A 25290-nucleotide genomic window follows, 5' to 3' on the forward strand; every position below is an offset into this window, starting at 1 on the left:
TCTGTTGGTTGGAGCATCATCCTGATATGCATAGGTTATGGGTTGGATCCTCAGTCAGGGCACGTACAGGAAGAGATTGAGGCTTTTGTCTCTCTCTTTCTCAAATCAATCAATGATATTTTTTAAGTCTGAGGAGGGGAGATAGACAGACTGCCACATATACCCTGACCAGGATCCACCCAGCAACCCTCATCTGGGCAGATGCTCTCCCCAACTGGGGCCATGTTCCCAACCAAGCTATTTCTAGTTTCTGAGGTGCAGGCTCCACAGAGCCATCATCAACACCTGGGGCTGATGCTCTCAAACCAAGAGAGCCATGGCTCTGAGAGAAGAGAGAGAGAAAAGGGAGAAGAAAAGGGGGTAGAGAAGCAGATGGTCACTTCTCCTGTGTGCCCTGACTGGGAATCAAACCTGAGACATCCACACGCCGGCTCTGTGCTCTACGAGTGAGCCAACTGGCCAGGGCCACAATCAATAAGTTTTGTTAAAAGTGAATTTAAATAATAATAAATGTATTCAGAATATGGTTTTCAGGCTGAAAACGTGAACCCGGACATTGAAATATGCTCAGTGAAGTATTTAGGCTTACATGTTTATACAGTTTATAAAGCAGTTTTCTGTGATGGCTAACGGAGGTTGTCCTGCTTTCATACTATTCATGCCGTATTATGGATCCAAGCTAGAAGCACTGTACCTTGTCCCCAGGGGCACCTGTTACAGGTGCAAGTGATGGAGCCGTGAACACATATTGGGGACATATATTTTTCAGTTTCATTTAATAATTATTCTAGTTAAATTGGTTTCTTTCTAACAGTTCTTTTTCTCCTTTCTAAGAATGAGTCATTTTTCTAATAGATTTTTCTCTTCATTATAGGAATTTCTTATTTGGGCACCATTACCACTTATTTTTTTCAAAGGCCTAAGAAGCACACAGTTATGAGCTTTCACTGTTGTTATTACATAAACACATTCGCCTCATTTCCATACATAACGTTCATATGAAATGAAACTATTAACTTGTAAATGCATTCGAGAAAGAATACAACTGTGCCTATTGTTCAGGCTGCTTGTAATGTCCTTTTCTCTTTTACATATGCTTTCTGGACAGTCACTCTAATGCTCTGTGCCTTGGCAGCTGATAGTAATTCTTCAAGTAAATATATTCCATTGAAGAAAATAACAGGGTACTTATAGTTATGTTTGGGTCTATTCACATATAGACTTGCCAGGGTAAATTCCTATGTGGTCTTCCTTTTTTTTTCCTTTTTAAACACTACTATGGTAAAGAAGCCGGTAGATTAAGTTTTTTTCTTTCCTTTTTTTTAAATTTTGTGAGAGGAGGGGAGGTAGAGAGATTCCTGCATGTGCCCCTACCAGGATCCACCCAGCAAACCCCCTATGGGGCAATCCTCTGCCCATCTGGGGCATTGTTCCTATGCTCAGCAAGTGAGCTACTTTTAGTGCCCGAGGCATAGGCCAGGGAGCCATCATCAGTGCCTGAGGCCAACTCACTCCAGACTATCGATGAGCCCTGGCTGCAGGAGGGGTGAGAGAGAGACACAGAAAGAGGAGGCATAAGAAGTAAATGATCACTTTTCCTGTGTGTCCTGACCTGGAATTAAACCCAGGACATCAATTTGCTAGCTGATACTCTACTTCTGAGCCAAGCGACCAGTGCATATTTTTTTGTTTATTTGATTGTTTTTTTTAAGGAGAGAGAAAGGGTGGGGAGGGATAGACAGAGACAGGAACATCCAGTTGTTCCTCTATGTACCCTGACTGGGGCTCACACTGGCAACCTTTGCACTTCGGGCTGATGTTGTAACCAACTAAGCTATTTGGCCAGGGCTACTTGACCTTTCTTAGAGCAAAGATATAAGAAGTGCTCGGTTATTTTGTCACTGGGTAAAATGAATAGAAATATTTGACTTAGAAAAAAGAAATCCTCAAGTTCCCGGAAGAGCTTTTATATTTACATAAAATTACACATTCTGCACATGGTCTAGAGCAGTGATTTTCAACCTTTTTTGAGCCACGGCACATTTTTTACATTTACAAAATCCTGGGGCACACCACCTACCAAAATGACACAAAATGACAGTCTAACACAGTACATATTATACATATAGTTAATAATATAGTTTCTAAATGTATTTATACTCACTTAGTGTGAAACCTGGGCCTGTTTCGATGAACACAAAAGGGATATCCTGGCAGGAATGATAGAAAGAGACACACAAAGCTCTTCCTCAACAGTTTTCAGTCTCTCTCTGTTTTTAGTTTTTTATCACAGTCAAGCTTGAGAAGCTCAGCTCACATAGATATGTGGTTGAAAACAGGAGTGCTAATAGATACTGGAGCTTTCATCAAGGTTGTGGGTTCAAATCAATTTGGCAAATACTCTCTCTATATAGAGACTGGACAAAATCAATTTTAGAAAATGTTGGGTACTTGTGTAATATCATAAGTCATCAGAGCATCTCTACTGTCAGATTGAGAAGTTTGCTTTCTAGGTAAGGATTCTGATAAATACTAGAGTTCTCCTTGAGGTTGTGGGTTCAAATCCCATGGTCAGCTGGGTACAGGGGCCTTGGTTCTGTCTGTTTTGATGGTGTATATAGACTGAGCTCTTTAAGAAGATGACCCTTCAGGAAGCCATATACAATATAGACAACATTGTGATGCATTGTACATCACCCTCTGTGGGGGCCTCTTTAAAAAAAAAAAGGTCAAATTTCTATATACACCATCAGGATAGACATAACCAGCTGAGGCTGGGGCTTCATCTAATGGTGGCAACATTTACCTCCAGTCCTGACCAGGATTAGAAATCGGGATCATGGGGAGGAGTAGCAGCTTCAACTACTCGCCTTGGCCACACAATGATAAGTGCGCGGCAGCCCGAGCAGGGACCTTCCTGGGTGTGGATGAGAGGCGGCCTACTATTGGTTCATCACTAGTGGTCGGGATGAATCCTAGAAGGTGATTGGTCAGTGAGAGTTCCCTGTGCCTCCACTCTTCCTGTCGCTGATAGCTGGAGGGATTGTGAGGGGAATGTTTATGTTCGGATGGAGGCAGCTGGCGGGGGGCCGGATAAATAGCCTCCGTGGGCCGTACCCAGCACGCGAGCCATAGCTTGAGGACCTATGTTTAATTTCCCCATGGCACACCTGACCATGTCTCACGGCACACTGGTTGAAAAACACTGGTCTAGAGAATGTCATCAGAGTATTTTTTGTTTCCCCTTAAAGGTTTATCAGTTCTCTTAGACACTATGTAATTAAAGAATCTTTGCATTTAAAAAAAATATCTCACTTAAAATATTTATCTTACACTTTAATTTTTTTAAAATTACAAATTAGAGCAAATTTTTCATTTAAAATCTTTTGATTCAAGGTCAGGCCACTCACATACATTTGTCTGAAGCCAGAAAAATGTATATTTTTCAACTGGAAATGTAGATAAATAAGATTTGTGGGGAAAGTTGCTCCCTACGTATAGCTCAAGAGTATACCGAACTTAAAAGGTTATTTATGGAGAACAAGGAAGAAAGCGATAATAAAGAAACTGATAGCTATAATTTAATCTTTTAGTGTTATAATTTAGCTTCAGTAATTCAGTAGCAGATGTAAAAAATGAAATGAGAGAAAAAGATTGAAGTGCCTCCAGAATGACTAATCAGTCATTGAAAATGCCTGTAGTGGGAATTTACTCAGATAGAAAATGTTTGCACTGTCATTAAAGACTCTCTAATTTATATAAGTGAACTAATATAATGGCAGGCACAGAAATATACCCTGAGGCTGAGGCTATGCTGGAGACAAGCATTTATACTCCCTCTGGTATGTAAATATCCTTAGAACTCTATGTGCCTGAGCAGGCGTTGGAGCAGTGGATGGATCGTTGACCTAGGATGCTGAGGACCCTGGTTTGAAACCTCGAAATCGACAGTTTGAGCACAGGGTTGCTGGCTTGAGTGTAGAATGATCAACATGATCCCCTGATCACTGGCTTGAGCAAGGGGTCATTGGCTCAGCTGGAGTACCCTCATTAAGGCACATATGAGAAAGCAGTCAATGAACATCTAAAGTGCCACAACTGTGAGTTGATGCTTCTCATCTGTCTCCTTCCTGTCTGCCTGTCCTTCTCTCTCTCTCTCTCTTTTCCCAAAACAAAACAAAACAAAAATCTTCATGAATAGTACGCAATTCCCCCCCCTTGTAAAAATCTCTCTCTCTTTCTCATACACACACATAAAAATATTAGAACTAATGTAGGTTAATACCTAACTAAATATCAATAGTTAAATAATCAACATTCATTGACTCCCAACTCTTGAGATTGAACCAAATATATTCAAGGCACATAATCAGGTGTGATAAATTTTTTGTACCACTTAAATATTTATCTTTTAGACAAGTCTAAAAAGCCAAAATATCTAGCTTTTAAATGTCTGCCTAGAAATAAAAACTATAGGTTTTAATTTCCAGAAACATTCTTTAAATTTGGAACTAGCTACTGTTTCTAACAAATTGTAGTATAATTGTCAGTGGTTCGCAGACCTAAAATTCCATGTACTCTGTAAAACCTACAGAGAGAAACAATCTAAGTTTAGTTCTCTTGATTAGAAAGAAGAATGATATTAAATTCAATCAGGCCAAAAACAAAACAAAAGGAAAAAACTAGAACAAAAAATAATAAATAACAAAAAATAAAAAAAAATATATATAAATCAGTCCATAGTAGGGTAGTGAGTAGGAAATGACTGCTCTTTTATTATTCAGGTACATCTAAATTGTTTAATTCTCAGTAGCACAGAAACAGTAGGAATTTGTCTATTGTAAAATAGTGTACGGGGAGAGATAGTGAAATACGAAATGAATATTTATACATTATCTGTTATATACCAGGTATAACAATAGAACCTTTTTTTTTAAATCACTTAACTTGAATGACTGCCTTGTACAGAAGGTATTACTATCTCCATTCTGCAAATGGAGAACTGACAATGCTCAGCGGTTATGTGATCGGCTCAGGGACACCCAGCCAGTAGCTGCTGTGGTGAAAATTAGAATCTAAGTCAACCTGGCTCCTATGACCATTACTGTTCCCCAATATAAGTAACGTGCCTTTGTTCCAGTGGGTACAGATTGTATTTCTCTGCCTAGCCTTACAGATACCAGAGACACTGTTTTAAGTTCACAATTTCCTGCAAAGACGACATTTGACTTATGTCACACTACTGTTTTTGCACAGAGCGTACCTCATAAACTTCTTGTGAGGATTAAATGAGTTAATACATAAAACTACTTAGGATAATGTCTAGCACAAATAATTACTCAGTGCATGTTAGGGCTTACCTATAAGCCTGTGTTTTCTGACCAGTGGTGGCACAGTGGATAGAGCATTGACCTGGGAGGCTGAGGTCCCAGGTTGAAAACCTCAAGGTCACAGGCTAGTGAGTGGAGGACTCACCAGCTTGAAAGTGGGGTCATCGACATGACCCCAAGGTCACCAGCTTGAGCCAAAAGGTCACTGGCTTGAGCAAGGGGTCACTGGCTCAGCTGGAGCCCCCTGGTCAAGACACATATGAGAAACAATCAATGAATAACTAAAGGCGCACAACTAAAAGTTGATGTTTCTCATCTCTCTCTCCCTTCCTGTCTCTCCCTCTGTCTCCCTCTTTCCTTTCCTGTTGTTGCTCTCAAAAAACAAAAAAACAAAACAAATAAACAAACAAAACCCTATGTAGTGACTAACCCTACCTCCAGTGTCTAGTTGAAGGAATGGGGTGTTTGTAGCCTAAGAAGACTAAGAAGATGCTAGGAAGACCTTTGCTGTAAAATAGGGACTACAGGTCCTTTGTCTAACACAGGGGTTAGGTTCCAGAACCCCCTGCGATAGCGGAATATCCACAAGGTAGCAGCCTTATATTAATTTTATTATGTATATATATTTTAAGGCTTTATTTAATTTAATATTCTTCTAATATGTTTTAATTAATATTTATATTTTTTCAATTTTTAAGGCTAGAAAATGCTTATTTTACCACAAAAATAATTAAAATAATAAATATATATAAAAATACCTATATACCGCAAGATTACATGATATAGCGAAAAATCCTCAACACAAAATTGGACATATGCAATTTAAGAATTTGTGATACAATGAGACCACAAAAAGTGAACCACACCGTGATATGGCGAGGGACGACTGTAGACTTGATCAGTATGGCTAGAAGGCAAATGAGGTCTGATGTGATAGGTGAGAAAATTTCAAGTATGCTGATATTGACGATAAGTGCATAAATTTATTTTAGTTACATCAACCATCAGAAAGGGAATGGGCCCCTTAGGATAAGGTGAGTTCTCTGTTCCAGTCTGGTTAATGCACCACCTTAGGTTCCCTAGGTTCCACCACTGTACTTTCCCCTCGCCCCCAAGCCTGGGCCACTCATCTTGCTCACTAGCCAGAGCCAGAAGCTAACAGCCCTGGAAAGAGAATTTCTCCAATGAGAGAATAGGAAGTAAGAATGAGCCAGCAAGTGAACTGCTCACCCCCTCTAACCAGCTTTTCCAAATTGTAGTTGTTTCATTTGTCTTACTTGGAGACCAGAACTGCCTGCGTGGTTAGTGGGACCCAAGGCAAAATGAGGATGTAGGGCCCCATTTAATAAATTATTGAGAATTTAAAAATGGTTTAACAAAGTATTAAAGTACAGAGCCCTTCTAAGCATGGGGCCCTGTGGCACTGCAACAACATTAGGTTGGCCTTGATGGGTACATCCTAAGTTCCTAAGCGACCAGCTATATTTCCCATAAAGCTATGGTCACTTCAGTAATCTACTCTCTGGTATTCGCTTTCTTCTTTTTTCCCTTCTGCCCATTTTCCCGGGATTGCACCTCACCCTACTTTTAATACGGTCTTAAAACACAAGCTTTGTCTTAGGCTCTGTTTTCTAGGAACATAGTGTAGGTACTAAAAATATTAATGCTTTTTTCTCTCACCTTCTAATTTCTTTGTGGTTGCCTAATAAATTAACACAGACAGATTAACTGGAGAAAATCAAAGTTGATAAGACTCCTCTTCATTTAGTCTTGAGTCGGTTTTTCAGGATAATTGTTCTTAAATTTAGTTCTGACTGCACTGTGGTCCTGGGAGGAGGTGAGTATAACATCTACCTACTCTATTTCCATCTTGGATAGAGAAAATCAAACTTTTATATATGCACATGGGGAATTCACACAGGCATGGAAATGACAAAGACAGTGAGGCAACATTGGGTGTAGGAGACATTTTTGGACAAAGGAGAAAAGGAGGGGATGCGATCTTAGATTTTAGAAGTAAGAATGGGCAAGCTACAGATAGTTGAGGACAGGCAGAACACACATGGCAGGAAAATTTTTCAAAGACAACCAAGAAACAGTGGGACACAGGGGTTACCCAGCTAACAGGCACCTGCCTGTAGCCCTCTTATTTACCACACTTAATTCAAATTGGGCTAAGGTTGCATCTTAAGATTCCCATCCAAAAGCAGATATTTTGGTCTGAATCTGTTGGGCAGGAAAAAGGGGAGGATCAAAGGTTCTTTCTGAGTCTTCTTTCTTCATAAATAGCTTAAATTCAATATCCAGGCCCTGGACGGTTGGCTCAGTGGTAGAGCATCAGCCTGGTGCGTGGATATCCCAGGTTTGATTCCTGGACAGGGCACGTAGGAGAGATGAACTTCTGCTTCTCCACCCCTCCCTCTCTTTCTTCTCTCCATTTTCCCTTCCTGCAGCCATTACTTGATGGTTTCAGTGAGTTGGCCCAGGGCGCTGAGGATGGTTTCTAGTGGCCTCTGCCTCAGACATAGCTTGGTTACTGAGCATGGCCCCAGATGGGCAGAGCATCAGACCTAGACAGGGATTTGCTAGGTAGATCCTGGTCGGGGTGCATGCGGGAGTCTGTCTCTCTGCCTCCCCTCCTCTCACGTAACAAACAAACAAAATATCCAAAAAGGCAGCTTCAGGGTGGCAAACTGGTTCCTGTTAGTAGACTATGACACTGTGTAACCTGAGATTTTAAAAGTTGAGAGGCTGGTCCAAATCCCCTTTAATGTCACTTGTAGCTCTAAGATTCCATAATGCTACCAGTTAAAGGTATACATTTTCTATAATGGTACTGATTGTTTAATGCAGCCACAAACTTGCATGTGGGCTAAAATCCTTGAATTATTACAGCTCCAGAATTTTATTCATTTTTTGTTCAGCATAGTATTAATAATTCATTAAAGGGGAAGAATAGAGGAGCCTGATAAAGAAAGTTATCTTTTACTTCTCTCTCTTATCTCAGGTGCTCACTTTTTCATTTGTCTAAGCACCTCCTGCAACCCCTTCTTCTCCGCATATAATTGGTCAGATATCAATTTCCTGTTTCCTTTCCATACTCACGTCATAATCAAAACTTCTTGAAATACCTGTATTACGTATTCATTCAACAAACATTTACTGAGGACCATATGTGTTAAGTACTAAAGAAAAAACCAAAAATTAGATATGGATCCAACCATTAAACAGTTTGAGGTTTTATAACAGAGACTGCATTTATGGACGTGGACCAAAAATTATTTATTTATTTATTTGCCACATACCTTTATTTATTTATATATTTTTATATTTTTTTAAAATTTAATTTAATGTGTTTACATAGATTCTAGTGTGGCCCTCAATGCATCCCCCCTCCCCCATATTCCCTTCAACATCCCCCTTGTCCCCCTCCTGAAAGCATCCTCCCCCCTTCCCTTCAGGTTTATCCCATCCTATCATCCCCTTTCCCTCTGTCCTGTTTTCCTCTGGTCCCTTTGATCCCTCTGTCTCAATTCCGTTCCTCAGTTCACATTGTTCCTTGGATTCCTCAAATGAGAAAGGTCATATGATACTTTTCTTTCTCTGCCTGGCTTATTTCACTTAATATAATAGTTTCCAGGTCCATTCATGTTGTTCCAAATGGTAATATTTCCTTCTTTTTCTTGGCTCCATAGTATTCCATTGTGTATATGTACCACTGTTTTTAATCCAGTTGTCTACTGACGGGCACTTGGGCTGTTTCCAGATCTTCACTATTATGAACAATGCTGCCATAAACATGGGGGTGCATTTCTTCTTTTGAATTGGTGATATGGTGTTCTTGGGGTATATTCCTGAAAGGGGGGTAACTGGGTCAAAAGGCAGTTCGATTTTTAATTTCTTGAGGAATCTCCATACTGTTTTCCACAGTGGCTGCACCAGACTGCATTCCCAACAGCAGTGCAGGAGGGTTCCCCTTTCTCCACATCCTCACCAGCACTTATTCTGTGTTGTTTTGTTGATGAGCGCCATTCTGACTGGTGTGAGGTGGTATTTCATTGTGGTTTCAATTTTCACTCCTCTAATGATTAGTGATGTTGAACATTTTTTCATCTATTGGCCATCTCTATGTCCTCTTTGGACAAGTGTCTATTCATTTCTTTGCCCATTTTTGATTGGCTTGTTTATGTTTATGGTGTGGAGTTTTACAAGTTCTTTATAAATTTTGGTTATTAACCCCTTATCAGACATATTGCCGAATATGTTCTCCCATTGTGTGGTTTGTATTTTTATTCTGTTCATCTTGTCTTTAGCTGTACAAAAGGTTTTTAGTTTGATATAGTCCCATTTGTTTATCCTGTCTTTTATTTCACTTGCCCATGGAGATAAATCAGCAAATATATTTCTGCGAGAGATGTCAGTGAGCTTACTGCCTAAGTTTTCTTCTAAGATGCTTATGGTTTCACGACTTACATTTAAGTCTTTTATCCATTTTGAGTTTATTTTTGTGACTGGTGTAAGTTAGTGGTGTAGTTTCATTTTTTTGCAGGTAGCTGTCCAATTTTCCCAACACCATTTGTTAAAGAGACTGTCTTTACGCCATTGTATGCTGACCTCTGCTGACCTGGTCGGGCTTGCTATTGCTTGCCCGCCTGTTTGGACTGCTTCCATGGCCGCCCCTGCCTCCACTGCACCTGAAGACCGTTAAGTGCTACAACACTTTTGCTCACGAGCGTGGGCGTCTGCCTAGTCTTTCACCCCATGGGTTGGGCCCCACACGCCCACTCGGACCGCTTCTGGGGCTGCCTCCTCACCAGAGGTCTATGTATCGCCTCAAACCTTGGTAGCCACAGCGGAGGTGCCGCAGGTACCCACTCTGATCTCTGCCATGGACATGCCCCACCCTGGGCAGGTTTGGGCACTGGTCCGGAACCCCGCAGTGGTGGCAGCGACTTCCGCCCTTGCTGGCGGGCTCGCGCGTGCCTGCGCTTACCCCCTTCACTGAGGCTTGGGCCTCTGCCCCCGCCATGGGCGTGCCTACACAGAGAGCAGGACTGTGTGTGAGCCTGGACCTCCTCAGGGGCAGTGGTGGTTCCCAGCTCTGTGGGCTGGCTTGGCTTGCGTGCGCTCACTGGAACTCCCGCAGCCATGCCTTGCTTTCTCCAGTCTGCCTGCTTCAGCGAGCTCTCAGCAGTGCGGGGGAGGGGGTAGTGTAGCTTAGACCTCTGTCCTCCCTATTTGTGTCCCTAACATGGCTCCTGGCTCTAAGCACCTTTGTTCTAGCTAGGTCAGGGGAGCCTCCGGTGGATGGGGCACTTTCTTTCCTTTGCTGGTGGTGCTTTTCCCGGGGAAAAAAATGTTCACTTTAAATTTGGGAAGTGACTCAGCCCAGGGGCTAGCTAGTGTGTCCTCCTGTAGCTCTGGGAAAGTGGCTGTGAGTGAGGCTCTCCTTTAATACAGAGCCTGGGTCTGAGAGTCCTGCTTCCTTCTCTCAAACCATGTCTCGGCATTTTTCTTGGCCAAATGTAGTCTTTAATCCCCTTCCAGGATCCAGGGCTCTAGGCTGGGATTCTGGTTTTGGGAATAAGGACCTACAACTCGCTGGACAGCCCTTCCCATGGAGAGAGTCCCTCCTGGCTTCCACTCACTCTCAGGAGCTGGGTATACCTTTCTGCATCTCTGCCTTTCCTGCCAGCAAATATATTTCTGCGTGTGGTTCTTTGGTGGTCCTTGGCTGTAGAATCTTCTTAGTTTAGTCCAAAGTTTGTCTTTCATGATGAGTGTTCTCAGATTTAAGTTTTTAATCCACCTTGGTTCTGGGAAGTGGGAGTTGGAGTGTCTTCCTACTCTTTGACCATCTTGGAACCCTCTCCAAAAAGAATTTCAATTCAAAGTGGAAGGTAACATGTGGAAAATGTCAGTCACTTCAACGTACAGAAGTTCCTATAAATGGTACAGAGTTTGGGCTGGAGCTCTGGAAGGATTTATAGAGGACTAAGGATTTGACATGTGAACTTGAGGAGGATAGATGCCTGGAAAGTACAGTGGTCCCTCATCTATCATGGGGTTAGGTTCCAGAACCCCCCCACAATAGGTGAAAATCCTGAAAGTAGTAACCTTATATTTATTTTATTATTTATATATATATATATTTTTTTAAGGCTTTATAAACCCTCCACACACTCTTATAAACCTTTCTCACACTGTTATTAACCTTTTCCACACTCTTATAAACACTTCCTATGTTCTTAAACACTTTCTACACTCTTAAACCTACGTAATTTTAAGAACATATAAAATTCTATATGGATACTCACCCGTGAATATACTACCACTTGAATGATGAAGATGATGATGAATTAGCTTATTTTAAAATAATATTTATTTTTGAAAAATGCTTCTTTTACTGCAAAATAATTAATATAATAAGTATATAAAAATATCTATATACTGCAAAATCACATGAAGTAGCGAAAAATCTGCAATGCAAAATTAGATATGTAAAATTTAAAAATCCACAATACGGTGAGCCCGCAAAAAGTGAACCGTGATATGGCAAGGGATGACTGTACTGTTTTATTTAGAATTGAACCTTAGGGTATAAAGCGATTTCACTGGATTAAAATATTGTCTCTGTGATTTGAGATATCTAGACTTTGGTGTGCATAGCAACTTGCTCAGACTGTTTCTGTGTTGAACAATCAAAAGAAGACTCCTCTTCTTCATGCCCTTTTACTACTAGTTACTGCTGCTTTTTGTGGGAGGATTATTGCTGTGACCTAAACCCGGCCTTTGGGCACATTTTGTTAAGTGCAGAAAGTGAGCATGAGTTTGTTTCTTCCATTCAACCTACATGACATAAACAAATTGTCAATTTTTTTTTTTTTGGTATTTTTCTGAAGCTAGAAACAGGGAGAGACAGACAGACTCCCGCATGCGCCCAACCGGGATCCACCCGGCATGCCCTCCAGGGGGCGAAGCTCCGCCCACCAGGGGGCGATGCTCTGCCCCTCCGGGGCGTCGCTCTGCCGTGACCAGAGCCACTCTAGCACCTGGGGCAGAGGCCAAGGAGCCATCCCCAGCACCCGGGCCATCTTTGCTCCAATGGAGCCTCGGCTGCAGGAGGGGAAGAGAGAGACAGAGAGGAAGGAGAGGGGGAAGGGTGGAGAAGCAGATGGGCACTTCTCCTGTGTACCCTGGCCGGGAATCGAACCCGGGACTTCCGCACGCCAGGCCGACGCTCTACCACTGAGCCAACCGGCCAGGGCCACAACTTGTCAATTTTATATCTTTGGTTTTTCAATCAAGCAAATGAGTAAGGAGAAACCTGCAAGAATCAAACCAAAAAATTCAAACTAAAAAAAAATATTCAGTTTAAATTCAGAGAGCACAATTTCTTCCACAGAAAACTCATCTTTTAAATACAGCAATAAGTGATGGCTAAGCCATTAGCAAATTTTTGGCAAGACAAAACCCTCTTAGACTTCTTCAATAAAGAATAATTTCCAAGCTTTTCAGATCAAAACAAATGTAAATAAATTTAGATCCAAGCTTTTCGGATCTAAACAAATGACCAGTGCTATTTGAACTGACAGATTAATAAGAAAAAAATTGTCTTTAGTGTTGCTGCTTGATTTTTCAATCTCTTGAACTTCCATGTATATTTAAGGCAATTTCTCCTCATCGAGTCATTAAAGGTATGCAGCCAGTGTGAGAATTTTGTATCATGAGAGTTTGGCCAGAATTTGCCTGGGGGTTGATTTTGTCACTATCATTGAATTTTTCATTATAATTCTGACATGCCTCAGAATGAGATTGAGGTTTACTTAGAAAATATTTTTTTCCCTTTTTGCAGTGATAGGAGAGGGAGGCAGAGATAGACTCTCCCATATACCTGACCAGGATCCACCCGGCCAGCCCATTAGGGGGAGATGCTATGCCCATCTGGGCCGTTGCTCTGTTGCTCTGCAACCAAACTCTTTATTAGCGCTTGACGCAGAGGCCATGGAGTCATCCTCAGCGCCCCAGGGCCAACTCTCTCCAATGGAGCCATGGCTGCAGGAGAAAGGGAGAGAGAGAGAAGCACAAGGGGAAGTGGTGGATAAGCAGATGGTAGCTTCTCCTGTGATTCCTGACCAGGAATCGAACCCAGGACATCCACAGGCCAGGCTGCCATTCTACCACTGACCCAAACAGCCAGAGCCAGAAAATAATTTTAATTATTTTTCTATTTGTTTTACAGTATTTTAATGAAAAGAACAGTTTCAGAGGTCAGGATTTAAGGACTAATGTCACAGGCTACTTATCAAATTCTTGTTTTTTATATAGTACTTACTTTGTCTTTTCAACTAGAACCCTGCCAAATCCCATTGATAATTGATAGAAGTGTCTGTGTACATAAGTAATTGGTCGTCATTCAGTAATAGTGTATCTATAAAAGAGTATTAGTTTTGTTTGTTTATTTGTTTTTTAAATATCTGGAAAGTTTATTTAGGAGCAGTGTGATTAGGATACTTAAAATTACTGGTTGTCGATGAAGAGAGAGAAAGAAAAGTGCAGAGGATGTTAGGGGTAATTAAAGGTCCTGATGCTAGTGTTTGAAGGCAAGATGAAGGCCTGTGGGCACATGTACACGTGTGTGTTTGCTGGTTTTGCTCTAAATTCTCTTTTGTGTATCAACAGTTATTTTTCCCATCTCTACATGTATAAAAAATACTAGTAAATGGAACCATAGATGCTGGTTTATAAAACTAAAAGGAAAATATTTGATCTTTTTATATAATTTAACCTTAAATCATTTCTATAGCCACGAACATGCATTAATAAAATAGGATCTCTTTGAACCTTAGTTTCTCTTTAATCTTCTAATTAGATTTTAAAGAATGAAATATTAGGAATTCCATCAATAAATTTAAATCAGAATAGATTTATCTGAAATAATGGCTGAATAAAATGGTGACATTCTCGTATTCAACCTGATGATTCGGTATATTACATTACACATTATTCCTTCTTTCATGGAGAGTAGAATTTTTATGAGCAGTAATTCAGAAAAATGTGAGTTGATTTCACAGAACTCATTTCCACATTAAAAAAATATTTTAACTGATACTGTTTTAGTCGTTTTGTGGAATACCTGGTAGAATGTTCTAAAGGCTCTTTATGTTCTTTAGTTTCAGCTCAAATTCTCAAGAGCAATCTTTCAGCAATGGAACAACAAATCATTAATCTCGAACGGGACATCAAGAAGTTCCCACAAATGGAAGATCAGCATGATAAATTCGTGGAAAAGATGACGATATCCTTTATTTTAAACATTTTGGTTATTTTTTAGTGTGTGTGTGTGTGTGTGTGTGTGTGTGTGTGTGTGTGTGTGTTTACGGCCTGGTTAACTCTAAACTTAATCTATTCCCAGTGTCTGTCTGAATTTGTATATGGGCCGCTTTTATATTAGCAACGTAAATTTTAGTTCATGATGTTTTGAACCAAGCCGAGTAGCCACGGGAACAGTTACAAAAGAAAACAGTGCCATTTCTCAAAGAAGAATTTCATTTGAAGGCCTACAAGATATGCAAGGTAAGTCTTAGGAGATTTGATTAGACCTGCAACAAAACAAAACAGAATCTCCTCATGTAACCATTTGCTTAAAGGAAATGATTAACAGGAAAAAATTTGTTTTGGTCAGAGATTTTTTTGTTGTTGTTACGTGTGCAAGTTTTTTCTGAGGGCACGTATGACTTTTTAATGGCAGTTGGTGGATGACTGATATCAGTAGACTAAAAGGATTGTGAAAGATAAAAAGGATGCATGGATGGATGACTAGATGAATTGATCCGTCGATTATATATTTAAATAACTTGTAGTAGCTGCCTGTGCAAGCGTAAGCACTTCTTGATAAATAAATGGTGGTAAACTTCCATTTTCTGTAAGGTAGAGCCATATAAATTACAGAAATATATGAAAGGAGAACTTCAGAAGTAGCATTTAGCTTGAATTGTTTAATGTTAAATCTGGTGTCTAAAGATAAACCTACATTAGAGCTGGGTTGTTTTTTTTTTTTTTTACCCTAATTTGGTTTTCAAAAGTTAAAGCTGTATCCTCCTCCTCTGAGTTTAAGTAAATATCTTGAGCTTCAGATTGATTCACTATTTTATATCTCTAGAGGGAATAAATACTGTAAATTCTTTATCTGATAATATGTAATTCCTCCAACAATTCTGGCAGTCACCTTGTTTCAAGGTTAAATCTCTTGCCTTTTTCTTCTCTGATGTGCTTTTTTTCATGCCCAATTTGTGAGTCAAGGTACTGAACGTGAATTATTAGAATGGTAATTTAGGTTTATGGGGAAAATTTTTTGTTATTGTTGTTCTTGGCTTTTTGGTTCATGAATTAATACTGTTTGTGTAGTCCTTCAGTGATACTGAGTCCTTCCAGAAATAGGAATATTGTGCTTGCAGGTAGGAAATCCTTAAAGAGAACCTTGGATTGCATAACTGCTCACATCGGGATACTTAATGTGAAGATTTAAGTTTATTGCTGATTAGATTGTTCTTTCAAATATGTTCTATTGGCCTGTGGTTGAATACACCACCTATATTTTTCAACTTTTAATTTTGGTTCTCACATCATATATTTCAATTTAATTTCTGATCCCCTTGTTCTTTTTAACATTTTCTTCTGCTGTTGGCTTCTGGCCACACAACAGCTTATTCCATTGAGGAGTCTTTGTTGCTCAGTTAGAAAAAGAAAAGTAATTTCAAACCCTCATGAACTTGGCCTGGACTCTTTATTTTATTTCTCTCTTTATGCAGGTAATTAAGTACTTTCAAATGAAAATCCAGAGTATTTGTAAGTTCAGATGAATGGTTATTCTTCATTTAAGGGGCACTAAAGTGTGACTATTTGTCTACAAGGGGATTGAAAACTATATTAAAATGTATAGGGCTGTAAATTTGCATATTATATTTTAAAAAAAGAAATAAAATATACAGCCATTTATTGTATTTTAGAGAAGAAGTTAAAATATTGAGATGTGTTGGGCAGAAACTCCGAATTAATGAATTATAATTTGACCTATTGCTCAGATTATTCTTCCTTTGGAAGACTCCACGATCTGCCGTTGTGAGAGTTGAACTTCTAGAAAATGACAAACAAAATGCATAATCATCGTATTTATCTATGTAGTATATATTTTGGTGTTGCCTTAATATTTTTCTATTGTTCTGGCATATTCAAAAGAGCAGGATATTTTATTGGGGAATATTCGATTCTGTTTTAAAATTACAACTATGACTATTTCTAGCATAGGATTCTTCATATTGGACGATCTTTCACTGTGTCTGTCCACTGCCAATAAATTGTTTGGCTTCAGGTCACTAGCCCTTTAAATTGAAACACTACAAGCACAAGTATGGGAGTAGCTTCCCTTGAGAGTAACAGTAACCTACTTAAGTGGTAATCTCCTTATCAGCACTGTGAGTTCAAAAACTGAATAATGCTGCCATGCCTATGGGCTTTTAGGAAAGCATCCATGCTGTAGTACCAACAATGGCATGATGCCCAGAGAGCATACAAAATGAATTCTACAGCCTGACCAGGTGGTGGCGCAGTGGATAGAGCATCAGTCTGGGATGCGGAGGACCCAGGTTCGAGACCCCCAAGGTCGCCAGCTTGAGCGCCAGCTCATCTGGTTTGAGCAAAGCTCACCAGCTTGGACCCAAGGTTGCTGGCTCAAGCAAGGGGTTACTTGGTCTGCTGAAGGCCCACGGTCAAGGCACATATGAGAAAACAATCAATGAACAACTAAGGTGTCACAGCGAAAAACTGATGATTGATGCTTCTCATTTCTGTCCGTTCCTGTCTGTCTGTCTGTCCCTGTCTATCCCTGACTCTGTAAAAAAAAAAAAAAAGAAAAAAAAAGAAAAAAGTAATCCTCACCAAATTTCCAGGTTGATTTGGGCTAAGTCCTGTAGTCTTACTCTTTCAATAGTGTTGATTAAGCACTTATAATATTGCACAATATAGAACACTTGACCTGTAGCTGCAGCCAGTCAGGTATGTCCACACTTCTCTATCTTACTGTCCCCATGGCTGAGATTATGTCTGATGGGTTCATTTCTTTTTTTTTAAGTGAGAGGGAGAGATAGAGACAGGGACAGACAGACAGAAAGGGAGAGAGATGAGAAGCATCAACTCATAGTTGTGTCACCTTAGTTGTTCATTGATTGCTATCTCATATGTGCTTTAGTGGAGGGGGGATCCAGCTGAGCCAGTGACCCCTTACTCAAGCCAGTGACCTCAGGGTTTCTAACTGGGGTTCTCAGTGTCCCAGGTCAACACTCTATCCACTGCGCCATGGCCTAGTCAGGTCTGGTGGGTTTATTTCTATATCCCCATCACAATATGCAGCACCTAGCAAAATGTAAACATGCAGTGAGTATTTGTTGAATCATGGGATATTATAGTCAGGACAATGGAGATCATCATGTCCAAGCTCTTACTTGTACTTACTACCTACCTCAAAAGGGATAATATTCAACAGTAGTCAATTGTGCTTATAAAATTGGTCTTCATAAAAATCTCAGGAACCTGAGTAATATTGAGTCTCTTTTTTAGAGTTTGTATGTAAAATATAATCATTTTTAGAAGGGATAATCCAATGAAAATGAAAAAAAATAGAGGAAACTTTGCCACAATAAGTAACAAGCCAAATTAAAATGGTACAACACATTTGACGAGTGCCCATGTGTTCGAAACACCTAGAAATTTTAATTCCCCTCCATCTCAGCATTTTGGCTGCATGTAATTATTGTATGTAGTCTACTAAAATATCCTGCATTGAATCTAAAAATTTCTAATCAATTTGCTTTAGCACAAGGTTAAAAAGAAGAAATATGGGATAATCCATACCTTTATAAACTAAATGTAAAAAAAAAAAAAAAAAAAAAAAGGTTGACCAACAAAAGATTGAAACCTCCCCTATGAATGGAGTGGCCCAGGCTGTTTCCTGCCTCCTGCAAAATAGCTAGTGGCTTTAGAAGGAAACACGTCACCTCCGTCTCCCTTCCCCTGGCCCAAGTTGTTTGTTTATTCTGAATGTGGGGGAGGAAGAAATTTTACTCTACCCTTCTAGGTTTTTCTAGATGGTCTAAAAAAAAATCGACATGAGACAGATTAACAAAAGAAAATAACCAAATTTAATTTCATACGTACATATGGGAACCCCACATACATGAGAGGTTTAGAAACAGAAGGGATATACATGGGTTCCTTGGGTTATGACAGTCTCGACATACGATGTTTGGAGTTCATTATGCTTACTTTCATAAAAGCTTTAAAAAATTGAGGTGCATTCCAGCTTACACTGTTAGCATTGTACTTTTTTTTACACTCATTTTTTGTAATTTTTTTTTGTTACTACAGTTTAGTGTCCGGTACTGTATATTTATGTCCTTTTCCTTTTCTTGTGACTTAGCTGTGTTTTTATGATCTAGATTATGATTTTACAACTGTGCTAGGGTAGGTAAGTGACTTAGACTAGGTAGTATTTTGACTTACACCTAAACTCGGGTTTCATCACTGTTAGTCAAATAAGTTTGTAAATATCATGTATATGTTTGCTCGCTTATAGTTTGCATTGGGTATGGGAGGCAGGCTATAGGCTGGTAAAGTCCTTATAGCCTATGGCTTGGTTTTAAGACTAAGCCTTTCCCACCCTTTTAATACTAAGATCTTCTCAAAACTGAGCTTTTCCCCACACTCTTGAACTGTTGCATGATGTGGGATGGTGCATTCTTATGAGGAATCCCATTTATGCCTCAGATAAATGACTTTGTATCAGAGACTTCCTTATTTGTATATTGGCTTAAAGGCTTTAATTTCTACACTATAAGATAAGGCAGACGAGGGCTGGAGGTATAGGGGGGTGGAGGCTCTTTCTTTCTGTTCCTGACATCAGCATTGCAGAGGAGAGGCAGTCAAGATGGCGGAGTGCTGAAGGAGAAGCCAGTTTGTGCGGAGTTTGTGCAAAGAGAAGGAGATAGGGAACAGAGGTGAATAAGGCTGGTGGGTCCTTTGAATCTAGGAATACTCAGTGGCTTTGAGTGCCCTGAATGGAAAGGGAAGTGTTTTTTCCACTGTGTGTATTTTCTGGGCCGCCGGGTTTGAGCTAGGATTGAATGTAATGGCCCACCAGTTCTTGGCTCTGTTGTTTCATTACCGTCTGTCCGAATCAAATGGGAAACTGCACGGGCCTTTGATGGTGGCCATGGCTACTGGCCTTACAGTCACTGTCATAAGAATGGAACTGTGTTGTAAGGCAAGGACCCCCTGTATGGCATGTTGAGCCAAGGAGCAAGGTTAACATGCCCTGGGGCTTCAGAGAGGACTAATGTCATTCATAGAATGATAAGAAGAGCAGATGTTTAGTAATTAGAAGTTTGCCTTTCCTTATGTATAGGTCAGAAAAAGTTATCACTGGCAGGACACCCAATTTAAATTCTTTAAGGGAAAGGTCAAAGTTTTTTGTAAGCCCACAGGGTCTCTATTGTCTTCAGCTCAAAATAGTCAAAATGACAAAGTAGTGCATCTTGTAGGTGCTTGTTCTGAGCCCCTTCAACTAAAAAAAATAGTTGGAAAGAGTAAAATAAGCAAAAGTAATTGTATAAGACTACAAAACATAGAGAAATGGGGAACATTCTCTTTTAGATCATAGGGGGGAAGTTCTAGGATGAGAGGGGATGGTCTATCATAGATACAATAGTCCTATATATATTCAAATGCACGTTGTAAACATATCTTCATAAAATTTGTGAGGAAATTGTTGCTGTTTTCTTAATTTTTAAAAAAAGCAAAATTCTTAGTAACCATGTTAATATGCTCATCATGATAGTCTTGGAAGTTTTATAGCTCAGCTCTGCAGTATATTGAAATAGAATCCATACTCTTTCTTAGCAAGTATAAAAATGATGATATTCATTCTCATGCATTGACTGTTTATATGATATATCAGACATTACCCAATTTTATATAGTTGAGCTTTATCAATGTTTCTATTCATTATTTTCTATGATGATAAAATTAACCACAGCTATCCTGGTGTCACGGTAGTGAGCCCAAGTTGGATCAGGATAACTTCAACAGCTCATAAGGTCATTTGCCATAGCCTGTTTGTTTTTCATTCATTAATTTCTAGGGGTCAACTCTTTTTATGTTGTAAGGTTGCCAGGAATTCTGCAGTCTGTATTAGTGTTTGGCAGAGTTTGCAAACATTGGTAGAGTGAGGTTGAGAATCACACAAAATCCATCTGATTTAACATTTTTGAAAAATAACCCATGCTTTAGAGACTAGAGAGGGAGCACAGTCAATAGACCACTCACGATTCTTAGGCTGTTCTCTGGGAATCCAGTGTTTACAGCTTTTGTCTTGAGAGTGTTTCTTTCTTTTGTCAATGCAAGAAACTTCCAAACCTTTAAGAACTTCTTATAAGTTTATTTGAGCCAAGCTGTCGACAAGTCCAGGAAGCAGTCTCAAGAAGTTGAGAAAGTGCTCTGGAAAAGGGTGGTTTTACCACTTACTTTGTACATTAGAAACAAAGGGGAAGATAAGTGGGTTACATGAAATTGATTGGTGATATTTTGGAAGGTGGGAGAAAGCAAAGCAGGGAAATCTCTGGGATTGGATAAAAAGTAAAAATGTATACTATATACTGAAACTTCCTTTACATAGGAGGCAGGAATACGATACTTAACACTTAGAAACCATGGTAATTACAACAATGAGGGGTTTTTAGTTCCTGATCTGGTAGGTGCCTGCCCTGAGGAAAAGAAGATGATCCTTACATTTCAATGTGGTACCTGTTTTCAGGTACCACATTGTAGATGCAAAAGACAAAAAGACAGGCTGGATTAAAGTAAACCCTTACCTTTGTTAGAGAAAAATACCTCTCTAGGACATGACCACCCGCCATGAACAGCCTTTAGTTAGAAAGTCCTCATATCAGACCATCCCTTGTGGTTATAGTAGGTCTCTGAGTCTGCAAGGCCATATAGTGCAGGGCTCACCTGAGCTTTTCTGGTTCAGCATGGGGCTTCCTTTTTGTCCACACTTTCTTCTAAATCAAAACATCACTTTGGCTTACTGTTCCTCCCTTTTTCTGACAGGAAAGACCACTGTTAAAAGAGAGCTTCTTAGACTTTTAAATATTTGTTGTGATCCATTCTTAACATCTTAGACTGTCTAAAAAGCACATTAAACACAATGTTGACCTTCCTGCTTATATCATGTTGACAAATTTCTTACCACGTTTACTCAGGTAGACTTTTGTCAATGGCAGGTCTGTCTGCTATACTGCATCAGCTTAGCTTTTTGATTGACTGCTGGCTAAATCATTTCACCAACCGGAGGGCAGGGAGTGACTGAGCAGCTGGGGTGCCAGTTAACACACTGACAAGAAGAGCTGACAGAATGTTAATGACATTAACACCCTGTCAACTAATATCAACACCTGGGATTTCCTCCTAGTAGGAGGGAGAGGCATTTGAAGTGGTTAAAAATCTAGTTACCTAGTAAGCACATTGTCCTTACCAGACAAGTCAAAACAGGTTTTTGGTCTGTGCTGAGCAGCAATTATGTTATTTTCCCCACTATTCTTTATTAAGAGAATAATTTCTATATAGAAGACAAATTTCACATATTATTAAACCGGAATAACATTAATCACCTTTGAGTACATGCCATTAACAGTTCTTAGTAAGATGATGATCCTCACTCTGTAATGTAAATGCCATATAAAATTGACAAAAAAAGAAATAAAAAAGAGCCCTCAAGAACAAATCCTGCCTGACCAGGCGGTGGCGCAGTGAATAGAGCGTCGAACTGAGATGCGGAAGGACCCAGGTTCGAGACCCCGGGATTGCCAGCTCGAGCGCGGGCTCATCTGGCTTGAGCAAAAAGCTCACTAGCATGGACCGAAGGTCACTGGCTCGAGCGGGGGGTTACTCAGTCAGCTGAAGGCCTGCAGTCATGGCACATATGAGAAAGCAATCGATGAACAACTACGGTGTGGCAACGAAAAAATGATAATTGATGCTTCTCATTTCTCTCTGTTCCTGTCTGTCTGTCCCTATCTATCCCTCTATCTGACTCTCTCTCTGTCCCTGTTTAAAAAAACTAAAAAAAAAAAAGAAATGGAGATAAAAAAAAAAGAATAAATCTTTTTTTTTAAAAAATGAATGTATTAAGCCAGGCTATTTGCTTGCTCCTTAACAAAAATGGAGCACTGGCCAGGTTGCTCAATCAGTTAGAGCAGTGGCCCCCAACCCCCGGAGCTGCGGGCCAGTGCCAGTCCTCAGAGAAAGAATAAATAACTTACATTATTTTCGTTTTATTTATATTTAAGTCCGAACAATGTTTTATTTTTTAAAAATGACCAGATTCCCTCTGTTACACCCGTCTAAGACTCACTCTTGACGCTTGTCTCGGTTACATGATACATTTATTCGTCCCACCCTAAAGGCCGGTCTGTGAAAATATTTTCTGATATTAAACCGATCTGTGGTCCAAAAAAGGTTGGGGACAACTGAGTTAGAATATCATCCCAATATGCCAGGGTTGTGGGTTCAGTCCCTGGTCAGGGCACATACAAGAATCACCCAATGAATGCATAGACAAGTGGAACAGCAGATAGATGTTTTTCTCTCTCTCTCTCCCTTTCCTTCTCTCCCTGTCTCTCTAAAATTAATCAGAAAATAAATTTAAAAAAAAGAACCACAGATTAAGTTGCAGGGAAGTTCACTGGCTCTGCCTTTTGAAATTTCTTACCTTCAATTGTCAGCTGATCTCAAACTTAAAAAATTAAGAAGTTCAAAGCAAACATTTTTTGTAATGAGACTGCTCAGGGAGAGAGGGTTCAGGATCAAAAAACGCAAAACAAAAACAAAGAAAAAACAAAGAGCAGGCATGGTCAGTAATGGAGGATAGTGCACCCGCTGAAAAGCAAAATATTCTAGAAAACCACATGGGTAAAATACTTTTTTTATAAAAGGAAGATTGTTAGCATTCTTTGAAATATGTACTCTTCATAATGGTATTAGGAGTTTTTTGTTGTTCAATTATTTGTGCATTGATTTAAAATAGAACGTATAATCATTTATAATAATAATAAAAGTAAAAATAATAAAACAGTACTAATAGCAACTGTTTAATGGAATGTCATGTACCAGCCATTGTGCTAGAAAAAAAAATATATATATATATATATATCAAGTGATTTTTAAAGCAATCTTATGAGTTAGGCACTAGTTTTTTTCTGTTTATTTTTCTAAAGTGAGAAGCGGGAAGGTAGAAAGACAGATTCCCGCATGAGCTCTACAGGGATCCACCCGGCAAGCCTACCAGGGACGATGCTCTGCCCATCTGATTATTGCTCCCTTGCAACTGGAACCATTATTTTCGTGCCTGAGGTGGAGGCCATGAAGTCATCCTCAGCATCTGGGCCAACTTTGCTCCAGTGGAGCCTTGGCTGTGGGAGGGGAAGAGAGAGATAGAAAGGAGAGGAGGAAGTGTGGAAAAATAGATAGGCACTTCTCCTCTGTGCTGTGTCTGGGAATCGATCCTGGGACTTCCACACGCCAGGAGAACACTCTACCACTGAGCCAACCAGCCATGGCAGTAGGCACTATTTTTAAGCCCATTTTAAATATGCTAATATTGAGGCTTCAAATGTTTATAGTTCAACCACATATATGAGATCACTTACATACTGATAATAAGTCTGGTTAAAGAGGGTGTGGGGGAAGAAGAAACTTTTCCTCCCTGGTCTCACGGTTCCTTTGGCTGGTCTAATAATTAAATCTATGTGACACAGACTGCCAAGGGAAAATAAGAAAATGTAATAAGGACCCACACGGGAATCCCACCCACTCCAGAGTCAGACAGAAAGGGAAAAGGAAATAAGATGACATTCTGAGATACAGTACACATGGAGGCTTCAGGGCAGGAAGGTCATTGCAGGATGATAAGAAAAGCACATATTAGGCCCTGGCCGGTTGGCTCAGTGGTAGAGCGTCGGCCTGGTGTGCAGGAGTCCCGGGTTCGATTCCCAGCCAGGGCACACAGGAGAAGCACCCATCTGCTTCTCCACCCCTCCCCCTCTCCTTCCTTTCTGTCTCTCTCTTCCCCTCCCGCAGCCAAGGCTCCATTGGAGCAAAGTTGGCCCAGGTGCTGAGGATGGCTCTGAGGCCTCTGCCTCAGGTGCTAGAATGGCTCTGGTTACAACAGAGCGACGCCCCAGATGGGCAGAGCATCACCCCCTGGTGAGCATGCCTGGTGGATCCTGATCGGGTACATGTGGGAGTCTGTCTGACTGCCTCCCTGTTTCCAGCTTCAGAAAAATACAAAAAAAAGAAAGAAAGAAAGAAAGAAAAGCACATATTGACCCTTGAAGTAGTGAGTTTTTTTTCATGCTTCCTGACCCCCCAGGAATTTTTTTTCAAAAAATAAAATTAGTTGCAGTTACAGTTTTATTAACTTAAAATCATGTTTGTTTCATAGCCAATTTATGTAAACGAGAACATGCATTTGCCTTTTCTTAATGTTGCCTTACACATTTTTAAAAGAAACATTTTTGTTATCTGGATGGTCAGGAGGCACAAGGACATACATGAATGTTTGTACCACTCAGAGGTTTAAGGAATTAGTTGTCCTTGCCCTATAGTTAGGTCATAATAAAATATTTTTTCCTTCTTCTTTTCCAAGTGAGAGGAGGAGAGATAGACTCCTGCATGCTCCCCAACTGGGATCCACCTGGCAACCCCCCTCTGGGGCTGATGCTCTGCCATCTTAGGCCATGCTTGCAACCAAGCTATTTTTAGCACCTTAGTTGGAGGTACCACAGAGCCATCCTCAGCGCCTGGGGCCAATGCGCTGGAAACAATTGAGCTGTAATTGTGGGAGGGAAGA

General features: G+C 40.1%; 1 protein-coding gene across 3 annotated transcripts in view; it reads left to right on the forward strand.

Moving 5' to 3' along the window:
• The window catches only part of DIAPH2 (diaphanous related formin 2), a 1004885-nt gene that overhangs the window by 633835 nt on the left and 345760 nt on the right, over positions 1-25290 (forward strand). For all 3 annotated transcript variants that reach the window (XM_066248744.1, XM_066248745.1, XM_066248746.1), the window contains one exon: positions 14504-14628. In XM_066248744.1, the coding sequence (XP_066104841.1) occupies positions 14504-14628 (125 nt within the window). The remainder of the gene's footprint in view (positions 1-14503; positions 14629-25290) is intronic.

Source organism: Saccopteryx bilineata, chromosome X, assembly GCF_036850765.1.
Source record: "Saccopteryx bilineata isolate mSacBil1 chromosome X, mSacBil1_pri_phased_curated, whole genome shotgun sequence".
In the NCBI taxonomy this organism is placed as follows: domain Eukaryota; kingdom Metazoa; phylum Chordata; class Mammalia; order Chiroptera; family Emballonuridae; genus Saccopteryx; species Saccopteryx bilineata.